This window comes from Helianthus annuus, chromosome 16, assembly GCF_002127325.2.
Source record: "Helianthus annuus cultivar XRQ/B chromosome 16, HanXRQr2.0-SUNRISE, whole genome shotgun sequence".
Lineage (NCBI taxonomy): Eukaryota > Viridiplantae > Streptophyta > Magnoliopsida > Asterales > Asteraceae > Helianthus > Helianthus annuus.
The window spans coordinates 191,816,800-191,827,805 of NC_035448.2; the positions used below are offsets into that span (position 1 = coordinate 191,816,800).

The window sequence follows — 11,006 nt, forward strand, 5'->3', positions numbered from 1 at the left end:
TTCATAACCAACTTGTTACTGAAACTGACATCAGTGACACCCCGATAGCAATGGAATGTGAAATGGTCAATGAGACCAAGAAATAAGGTTGTCTCCTAAATAAACGCAGTATCTAGAAGTGGATCGTCGAGAATCTAGGCAACTCCACTAGTCAGTATCCTAGTAAGCCCTCAGAGTGGTACTAGGTCAAACGTTAAACCGAAGACCATAATCCAATGTGCATGCATAAAGAGGAAATGAGGCTCACGCACGGCATGCATAAACAAGCAAACCTGTTGAACTGCGTATGTGATGTTAGTGTGTATGAAAGTTAGATACTGCAATGCGCCGACCAAACTACAGTATAACATCCCATCAGACAAAAGTTCTGCATCCGAAGCACTAAGTTGATATGAAGTTCTACAGAGCAGTGCACGGCTTACATGTAGACATGGAGGCTCGTCGTAGAATCTCTCGAGCATATAACGACTGTGTAAGAAAGAGACCATGCATGTCACAAGTTGCCAATTCATGGGTCTGGTAACATTTTTCACCAATTACAATCACATAATATACGTTAATAGTTAGAAGTTCGGTCCCAAAATATTTATCAAAATGGGCCAAACCAGAATTTAGGGGATCTTCAAACATTCTATAATAGCATATAATATAGTCATCACAAAAGACATCAAGAAACAAAAGATCACTACCATACCCCAAAAGTTATGGTCGCTCGAATATGATTTGGGCTCTAGCCGATGCCCGTGGATACTGTATCAGTTCTTTCAGCATCTCTACCTCATCGTCAACAGCAACCCGCTCGTCAATCACTATGAATATTAACTTCAACATTGGTGAGTTGGTCAGAATAAGCTTCACAAAATTCATCAGAGGTTTCATGTTGGTGAAGTTTGTTATCGTTATTTTACGGAGGTAATCGAAGATAACATATGCATAGTCTTGCAGCTCAAAAAAGTTCATGGCAGTTTGAGACACGGGTTCGGTTGGGTTATGGTGCATCTGCTAATAAGCAAAATATATTTTAGTAACATTAAAAATCAAGCGGAATCATGCACATTGTAATATTGAAACTACACTATTTTACCTCCATTATAATTCTCTCTACATTTGGGGAGCTTGTAATACAAAGAAGAGCAGAACGCAACGCGTTTTCTTTCTTGAAGCACAGTCCCGATAAATAAAGATATTTAAGGCGCACTAGCAAGGCCGGTAACTTTTGTGGAGCAAGGCTTGTCGCAAAGCACTTATTAGAAAAAAAAATATATATTAGCAAACGTAGTTGTGTTTCGATTGTACGAGATCTAAATTTACATCTGGCGAAACAAACCCGAACGCCCAATTTTGGGTAAGTTTGGGTTGTAAGGAATTTTTCAATGCATCAAAATGCCATTTTCATCCCTGAGGTTTGGCCAGTTTTGCGACTTTCGTCCAAAGGTTTGTTTTTTCCCATCTGGATCCAAGCGGTTTGAAATCCTACCATTTTCATCCGGCTCGTTAACTCCATTCATTTTTCTCGGTTAAGTCAGGGGTATTTTCGTCTTTTTACCTACTTGTTTTTGTTTAGTAAGGGTATTTTGAATACTTGTACATAAAGTGAAAAAGACCGAATTGCCCTTTAAGTTAACAAAAAAGATGAAAATACCCCTGACATAACTGAGAAAAATGGATGGAGTTAACGAGATGGATGAAAATGGCAAGATTTCAAACCTTTTGGATCCAGATGCGGAAAAAAAACCTTTGGACAGCAGTCGCAAAACTGGCCAAACTTCAGGGACGAAAATGGCATTTTACTCTTTTTTTTAACACAGCCCATTTCAACCCGAACCCATATTGATCAAAACTTGTTTTGACACAAATCAAATCAAAACCTTTTAGATCGACCCGACCAGGATCCATTGACCAGTTAACCCCCCCCCCCCCCCCCCCCAAACCCATTTTGCCAGTCTTAGACATAATCTTGGACCAATATGTAGCACCTGAATGGGATAAGAACTCATACGCAAAAACTCGATATGCGGTAAATCCTCGACTAACTCAACATAGTCAGAATTCCAGCATCCCTTAAGGTGTTTTTCATCACCAATCTGCAGCAAATATAATAGATATAGATAACGGTAACATAAATTAAGAGTGTTTTTCTAAAGAGAATAACTGTTGTTGAATTATACCAGAGTGAAGGCCGCAAGTAGCGGGCAATTGGAGATTAAACGTAGAAGGACATCTGCGTTTATGCCGACATTCTCAAAATCCAAACGGATTAGCCAACTAAACCCTTTAAACATCGCCGGAGGTTGAAACACACAGTTGTGGAGTTTTAGAACCGTTAACTGGTGCAACCTGAAGAAAGACGGTAGTAGCTTATGTAACAACAAAGGGAGAATTCGAGGATCGGGCCTTGATGTAACAACAAAATTGGGTAAATAATATGTAAGAGTATGCATTTGATTGATAAGGTCTGATAAGCTGATCCTTGAAACAGTTCGTCATCGAACTTGAGTTTGGGAATGTTTGCGTAGTGATTCTTCCAACTTCGAGATAAAATGCTTGTTCTAAACGCATCACGCATTGGCATAAGAGTAAGCATTGTTTGTATTATATTTGAAGGAAGGTTACTTATCATGTCCATAGGTGGACCCCGATCTTCCATATTAGAACCAACAAAATGCTGCAAGATTGAAGATTTTAGTGCCACCTAGACCGTAGTGAGATACATAGATTAGAACAGTAAAACAAACAAACACACGTACCCAGTAAAATGTCACTCCCGAACCTTGACCATATTTTCCTCTGATGATCCCGTCTTTGTTTTAAAATGCATGCATTACATAATGTGTGATGCGCCCGATGCGCCATGGGAGCGCATCGCCACAACTCATGTGTTGCATTTACGTGATGCGAGAATATTGCCCGCATTTCGCATAATGCACTCTGATGCACGCAACATTCTTTCGTATGTTTTTTTTTCCAGATTTTATGAACTGGGTTCGGTTTTTTCAATAATAAATATCTTAGTATGCTTGATTTTAACCAAAAAACACTACTCTTATCTTCTTATTACGTCATTTTTTTTTACTTTTAGTATGTTTTATAAGTTTTTATGTATAAATATTTTTTAATATTTTTTTTATATAGAGCGCATCGCATACGTGATACGCTCACATCGCGCATCAGATTTTTGGACCAAACGCATCGGAGCGCATCTCGCAATTTAAAACCAAGAATCCCATACTAATACTAACTGAATGTTAACCCAAGTTGTTTTTCGATGACGTGGCATGCCACATCCCCAAAAGGTAAAGTTTTTGCCACATAAGCATACCACATTAAAAAAGTTGAAAGTTTTAGCGACATACGAATGCCACGCCGTCAAATAACTAACAGGGTTAACATTCAGTTAGTATGAGATCGTTGGAGGAAAATACGTTCAAAGTTAGCACTATCTTTAAACATTTCTTTAGTTGGGATTTAATCCCGGCGAATAGATGAAAGTTGCGTTTAACTCTAGACTAGAATCGTAAGATATTATCTAAATGATAGCCATATAATACATAGATTAAACTAGGTGTGTCAGTCTAACAAGACCGGAAAATAATCAGGTTTTGGGTTATCATTTTCTAAACAGACGCGATTGACACCCCTAGATTATAATAATAAGACCAAAGAAATATTCATTTTTAACTTTCCAACAAATTGACCTTGCATTAACTAACTTGATAACCATAATGCAAGTGTAATAACCTTCAACTGTAACTGTAATCAAATCAAAAAATTATCATAAAAACCTTACAAGAAATTCAAATACAAGTCTAGTCTAGAATACATTTAAAACTTAACTAAGTGTGAAACTTTAATCAAAAACTAGATTTGTTTTCACTTGCGATATACACAAACAATCTTTGTTAGGGTTCTTGAATTTTGGGGAAAATGATAGCACAATCAAACAAAGGAGAATAATGTAGTTAATTTCAAATGTAGAAGATTATAACGACAGAAATGTAATGTAGTTTACCTTGTTAATTTCACACGGAATCGCAAAAGATTGGCGTTATCCCCGGTCACCAAGTGAATATGATATTTTGTTTTCTCATGAAAAATGTTAAGAGTAAACTGCCATTTTGTTCACCGACTTTGGTCACTTTTGCCAATTTAGTTCAAAATTTAAACGTTTTACATCTGAGTTCCTGTGGTTTCAGTTTTATTTTCATTTCGGTTCAAAAGTAAAATCAGGTCATATTTTGTCTTATAAAATTATGCTACTTTGTCTTTTTTCTCAGGGGCAAAATGGTCATTTTAACTTTTATTATAACACATTTCCATACTATAAATTAACAATATTTGTCTGCTTTATGTTGTTGTACCCTATGTTTAGAGAGTATTTCAAAGAAGTTTTTAATATTTTTCACTTCTAACCTAAAACATTTGATCTTTGCAATTTAACCCATTTGGTTTTTTTTACTTTTAACAAAAAGTTTTTCACTTTTTGCAATTTAACCTAGACATTTTTTTACTTTCAACTTTGGTCCCCACAGTTTTCGTCTTTCGCAAGTTTTTTGTTTTACGTTTCGTTCAAAATTTTGCGAGTTAACACGCCGCAACGTGCATGTGGGGTTCAAAGTTTTTTCGTCTATTTTTTCTCATTTGAGAAGTTCGTCGCAACATTCGGGTCCTAGATCGACTTAGGTATTAGTCTATGTTTTACGTTTCAACCTAAATTTTTCATATTAACACGCCGTAATGGGTGTGCGTGACTGCGTTGTTCAACGATTTTACATTTGCTTTTCATTCGGATTTATATTTCTCCTTTTCTATTTATTTTGTTTCTACGAGTTTTTCGGCGTTGGTCGTTGGTAATGGTATGACATTGGTGTTAAACTTTGCATAGTTTTACGCCCCCGTTGCAATGGAGGGCCCTTAATACTATTTATTAATTAAAATAATTGAATTAAATAAAACTCATATAAAAGGAGTAGAGATTCATCTTCCCAAAACTAAAATCCTAATCCATCATCCTCTCACGAGTATGAAATGATACATTGAATGACTTTTGACAGAGACACGAGTATGAAATGATACGGAATTTAGTTTTGTTTGGCATGTCACGTGCCTTTTGAGTTGATATCATGAAAAAGAAATTGATGTGCGACTATTTTGTTGAAGTTGATATCATGGAAATAAAATTAATATATGCGACTACTTTTGAAATTTTGATATCATGAAAAAGAAATTAATACATGCGACAATTTTTGAAATTGATATCATTAAAAAGAAACTAATATTCGACTATTTTTGACATTGATATTATGAAAAAGAAATAAAGATTAAGAAGTGAATGAGAATTATTTTTTAAGTTTATTGAATTTTAATAATCCTCTAAGTTTTACCTGTTGCCCGATATTAATCTGAACTCTAAAATTTTTCTCTAACGATCCAAACTTGTAAGAATTTGGCACTCATCGATTCTTTTTCTAACTGCAGTGCACTTGAATATAGTAAGGAGACTGCAAGTACACTTAATCTATTGAGGAGATCAAGTTCTTCAAGGTGGGATCGTTAGAGAGAATTTTTAAAGTTGCCAGTAATATCGGGCAACATGTGAAACTTAGCATTATTAAAATCCAATACCCCCCTCTCTTTATATATATTAATTTTTTCCATCTAGTCATGCTATTTTTAGTCCTAAAATCTAAACAAAATAAAATAAAAATTTATATAATTACTCTAGTAAATAATTATTAAAAAAATCATCTAGAAAACATACTTAGTAGATGTTAAAAAAAAACTTCACCTCTCATTATTTATTTAGAAAACATGCTTAGTAGATGGGCTCACATGTTTAATTTTTCCTATTTATTAGTTAATTATTTTTTAAAAATAAGAGTAGTTTAGTCGTTTTACAAATGCTTAACTGGAGAAACTAACATCCATCCAGAACATCATTCGATCAACAATTGAGCAAACCACAAAGAAATATTTATATAACAAAGTTGAAGACTAAAGATGAAAAACTAGCAAACCAAATAAATTATCTCGGCAATTTACTTATAAAAGTATAAAAATATATGATTATCATACTCAGTAAATCCCATTAATAGCAAAGTTAAGGTAGGGCCTGAGGAGGATACGATGTAGACAACCTTACCTCTACCCCATAGGAACAGTAAGGCTGCTTCCAGTGATACCCCGAGCTCGATAATAGTTTAGCATCAAGCCTTGGACATAAGGCACATAACGATCAACAATTGGGACAAAGGCTGGTTAGTGCATGTACCCTTTTGTCTTTCGACTATCAATGACACCATATGATACATGATTAACCGTCCTTCACTTTTAACATTATTTTCACGAAATTAGTAAAATAACGTTAAAACTAATGCACTTTCACTTTTGCCTCCTGACGTGATGTCGTGGGTCACGCAAATTTAATCCCCAAACAACTGTAGTTAGTGGTAGTAGGGTATCGAACTCAGGGAGTATGTGGAAGATGTGTCGATTGTATAGCTTTGTACTTAAACTAATTATTAGACTAAATTGCAGAAAAATTAAAATTCAAGAGTTTGGATTGTTGTTTTAGAAGACTAAATTAAAAACTAATTCAAATCAAAGTTGGTTGTAAAACAATTAGGAGAGAACAATGATCACCTTAGGGTTCAGTTTCTTTAAACAGTTGTGTGTAATTCCACTAGAAAGAGTTACATAGACATAACTCGTGTATATATGATTGAAGTGATAAAAGGGAACAAAGTACTCGGATTAGATAAACGCGAGGTTGTTTCCCGATGACCTATTAATCAATAACCAACCTTAACCCTTCCCGTGATATCTCGGTTGCCAACGGCACCAAGAACGTACGATTAAGACTAGAAATTGCAATATTGATTAACAAACTACAAACAATCAACATACACCATGACATTCAAGCAACGCAAGATATCATTCTAGAAATGCAGGAATTAAACACACAAAAGTTCAAGAAACATTCACCTAAGATGATCACCGAAGAGTTTAGCCGGACATGGCTCGGTGAATCATCATCATAATCAAACTATTGTTCATACGAATCGAAATAACAAACCGAATGATAGAAATTGTTCACAAACCAAGTCACAAGCCAAAATTCGCCCCTATGCTGTCCAAGAACCGTCCAATGATGAGATATATGAAAAGACACCCAAAAAACAACTTAAAAATGGCAGTTACACTTTTTGCTCGCAGGCTCCACCGTAAATTACGGCTCCACCGTAATTTACGGTGGACATAATTCCTTTACGGCATGGAGAGCCTGTGTTACGGTGAAGAAAAATGCTAAATCCATGTTTACCGTAAATTACGGCAGGACCGTAATTTACGGTAGTCAGCTGCTTTGTCTCCTTTGTTGTTTCTTTTGTTCTCCTCTCGACCCGTTCTCCACCAAAGCCTCCACAACTGCCTTTTATCCATCTTTTAGCTCCTAAATCGTACCTGAAACATAAGCATCGTAGTTATCTAATTCAAGATAATTACACGGTTAAATTGAGGATTATTTCATCTTTTAACATGCTTAAGGGTTGTCCAAAGGACCACCCGTCACATCCCCACACTTAACCGTTGCTTGTCCCAAGCAACTCATCAACATGATTTCAAAACAAGTGATCAAATCAAACCAAGCAAAGCATGCAATTTCTTTACCAACCCCTTTTTAACACCCAAACAATGCACCCCTCTCAAATTCTCTCCTCTCGGCTACAAGTGAAAACTAGCAAAGATAAGCTAGACACACACTAGGCAAACGGGTGGTTGCCCAATCATAAGCTTGTACCTGAATCGATCATTCTCCTAAAATGGGTCAAACATGAATGCAAATCAAAGGGACTTCAAGGTTGTAACATGGCTAGGTGTATCGGTAAGAAATGGAATATATATGAGTAACGAAAATTCGACCCGGTCTTTTTATTACAAACACAAAAACCAACTAACAAATATGCACTACTATATACAAAACAATGAAACCCTTTGTAACACCCCGTGTTTTCCAAAAGTCAAAGTCAAAGTCAAGTATTGACTGCTATTGGAATTAAAGATTAATAAAGATTAATTTCATCTTAGTTTCATTTTGATTTTCGCATTATTTGGAGTAAGTGTTGTATAATCAAACTAATCGACCGATAATCGAACTGTGAATCAACGACCGACTGTGAATGATAGGAAGTAACAACGCAATAAAGCTAATCAATCAATAATCTAGCTAATCAAATCAATCATCAAACTCGAGTGTGGATAATTTTAATGCTTTTATACGTGTGTGTGTACCTTAGGTGTTACTTGTGCATGTTTACTTTTATGTTAAAGTGTGTGGTAAATCAATCAAATCAATCAAGACTCAAAGGTGAATCAAACTCAATGGAACTCGAACCCGAAATGGTTGTAGGGATGCTTGTATGTTAGATATAGTAGTTGGAACTAAAAGTAATTTGATTAGGAATTCTATCATCCTCAAATCATCGTTCATCGAAGTCGAAATATCAAGAATCGTCGCGAAACACTCAAAACTAGGCAAGCCGATCGAACAGGGCAACCTGATCGAACAGGCTAGCCGATCGAACAGGCTGTTCGATCGGACAGCTGCTCGATCAGGAATGCTGTTCGATCAGCTGACCCTTTCCTCTTTTGGAAGCCTATAAATAGGGCTGTCCTTGTCAACCTTTCCACTTTTGGAAAAGCTCTGACCGACCAGCCTCTTCTTCTCACTAAATCCAAGATTTCTCTCAAACCGGTAAGTATTACGCTCTAATCCTTGTACGTTTTTGCTCATTAATCGATTCTCCATCTTTCTATCTTTCAAAATCTGAATTTCATCCATGAAATCACCAAGATCTAGGTGTTCTTGAGTGATGTCATCATGGTGTTCTTGGTGTTCATCAAAAAAACATCATGTTCTTGACTTCATTTAAACATGAATAAGCTAGATCTAACCGATTTCCACATAAATAACCTAAGATCTTTGGAAAATCTTAACATTTCACGGTGGAAAAGGATTGGAAGATGGGTTTTCATCTATCTTTCAACTCTTTTACACTCAAAAGGGGGAAAACGAGACTTGAACCGGTTTACAAATCAATCTAAACAACACATGGTTCAAGATTCGGGTTCTACCGAGAGATGTACCGATTTCGGGTTAAACGTTAGACTTAGGTTCCAAACCGTCTCTGACCGAGTTTGGGTGATTCCTGCTCGAGTTGGTAGGCTAAGTAGGGACTTCAGCTTTGTGGTTCAACCCGTAGTCAAAATATCTCCAAATCACACCAAGTAACGGGAAGAAACAAGTGTTAAGTGAAAAGTTAACCGAATCGAGAAGCTGGCCGAACGGCTAGGCTGTTCGATCGAACAGCCCAACCGAACGACTATGCCAGCCGATCGGTTAGGCTAACCGATCGACTAGCACTTAGACCCACCAACTCACAAAAGTGTGGTATTGACGAGATACTGTTCGATCGACTACGCCACTCGATTGTAATCATTACTGCTCGGATCATGAGATACTATACTTTAAAACACATAGACTTTTTGAAACAATGGAATGTCACCCGATCGAGCATGCTAACCGATCGAGTGACATCTTGCCAAGTCTACAATGCTAACCGATCGGTTGGGCTAACCGAACGAACAGCTGTTCGATTGGCCAACTTGGAAGGTAGTACAAACCATCATACACAAACACATCCTTCACATCAAAGGAAGAAACAATCCACTTGAAGGAACCAGCCGATCGAGCCAGCCGGCCGATCGAATGGATGTTCGAACGGACTTTCAAACCAATCGAACAGCCCACTCGATCGAACTGCTGTCCGATCGAATGGCCTACTCGATCCAAGTACATTGTTTACTTTTTCCGCATTACTCATCGCTGTGTTATCGAACTATTCAGGCTAACCTATTCTCAGTGCTCCCTTCAATCCACAATCCACCACTGTGAGTATACTCGATCCCTTTTTGCTTTCAGCACTTTTGGGTGTTACATACGTAATCTATCAAATTCACAAACAACACAAACTACTTGAACGCTAACCTACTTGAATGTATTACTTGTCTAAATGATTGCTGTTTATTATGTTTACACGTGGAGTGCTATCTGCCTGCTTTAGCAACGTAGTACTATAGTTTGGACTCAGCACCCGTTCACACGGGGGTTGCTAAGGACAATTACTTGCATGGATTACGGTGGTAATCATGTATTGCGAACTGTCTCGGACAGTCAACTCGAAGTCATTGGTATCGATGGTCCCATGTTGATAATTTACATGCATCGTTTGCCCTTGTGTACGTGCTTGGTTATGCGTAAACTATTCAAACTCTATATGCTATATCAAACTTGTGTACTCACCTTTACATTATATGTATTGACTTTTATTTTAACGTATGTGACAGGTGTTTAAGCTACTAGCGTGCTAGGGAAGCGAGGCAATAATAAGCTTCTAGGAGTTTGTGACCTTAGGACAGTGCCCACGTACCTGTTCCAGGGCCATAATTATCTGTAGATCTTGCACTGGCACCTGTAGTCAGTAAGATCCCCAGTAGTCGTCTAGAAGTCGTAAAACAATATTTACTTTTGGTCTGTAATAATTAAGAATCCGAGTTGTCGGAACAGTTCCCATATTGTTTAGTTGATTTCTATGATAACTTGTTATTATTTGGGACACGGTATGGGACGTGTTGAATAACTGAATTGAATGATAGTTGTTGTGGAAACTTCTGAACAATCTGTTTCGCTCAGTGCCGCGCCCCGATGATTCCGCCATCGGTTGGGGTGTGACAGATTGGTATCAGAGCCATAACTATAGGGAATTAGGTTAAACACGATCTAGTCCGGATCGCTGTCTTAGAAACCTAGACTATAGTTAGGAACCAAGAGACCAAGTTTATGTGCTTATTTTATGTTGTTTCCTTCTATTCTATCATTACATCCAAACTCCGAGCCAAATTTTGTAATTTGGACGGGATCAGGAGTGAAACCCGCAAATTCCTGCCTAAAT

General features: G+C 37.1%; 1 protein-coding gene across 1 annotated transcript; it reads right to left on the bottom strand.

Annotated features, from left to right (window-relative positions):
• Positions 1–560: 560 nt before the first annotated feature.
• On the bottom strand, positions 561–4,089 carry LOC110914976 (F-box/FBD/LRR-repeat protein At1g13570). Its single transcript, XM_022159592.1, has 5 exons — positions 4,010–4,089; positions 2,169–2,337; positions 1,977–2,084; positions 1,085–1,243; positions 561–1,002 (listed from the first exon to the last, which is right to left on the bottom strand). Exons 2-5 carry the CDS (start codon positions 2,280–2,282, stop codon positions 703–705), a joined length of 681 nt encoding a protein of 226 aa, XP_022015284.1. The 5' UTR covers positions 2,283–2,337; positions 4,010–4,089; the 3' UTR covers positions 561–702.
• Between the last annotated feature and the right edge of the window lie 6,917 nt (positions 4,090–11,006).

What these genes read in the sequence shown, in the direction of transcription:
- LOC110914976 (XM_022159592.1), bottom strand. Translation starts at nt 2,282, where the DNA reads ATGTTTAAAGGGTTTAGTTGGCTAATCCGTTTGGATTTTGAGAATGTC. An exon ending in TGAGTTCTTATCCCATTCAG is followed by an intron (nt 1,244 to 1,976) that starts GTGCTACATATT and finishes TTTTCTAATAAG; the next exon opens with TGCTTTGCGACAAGCCTTGC. An exon ending in TAGAGAGAATTATAATGGAG is followed by an intron (nt 1,003 to 1,084) that starts GTAAAATAGTGT and finishes TTTGCTTATTAG; the next exon opens with CAGATGCACCATAACCCAAC.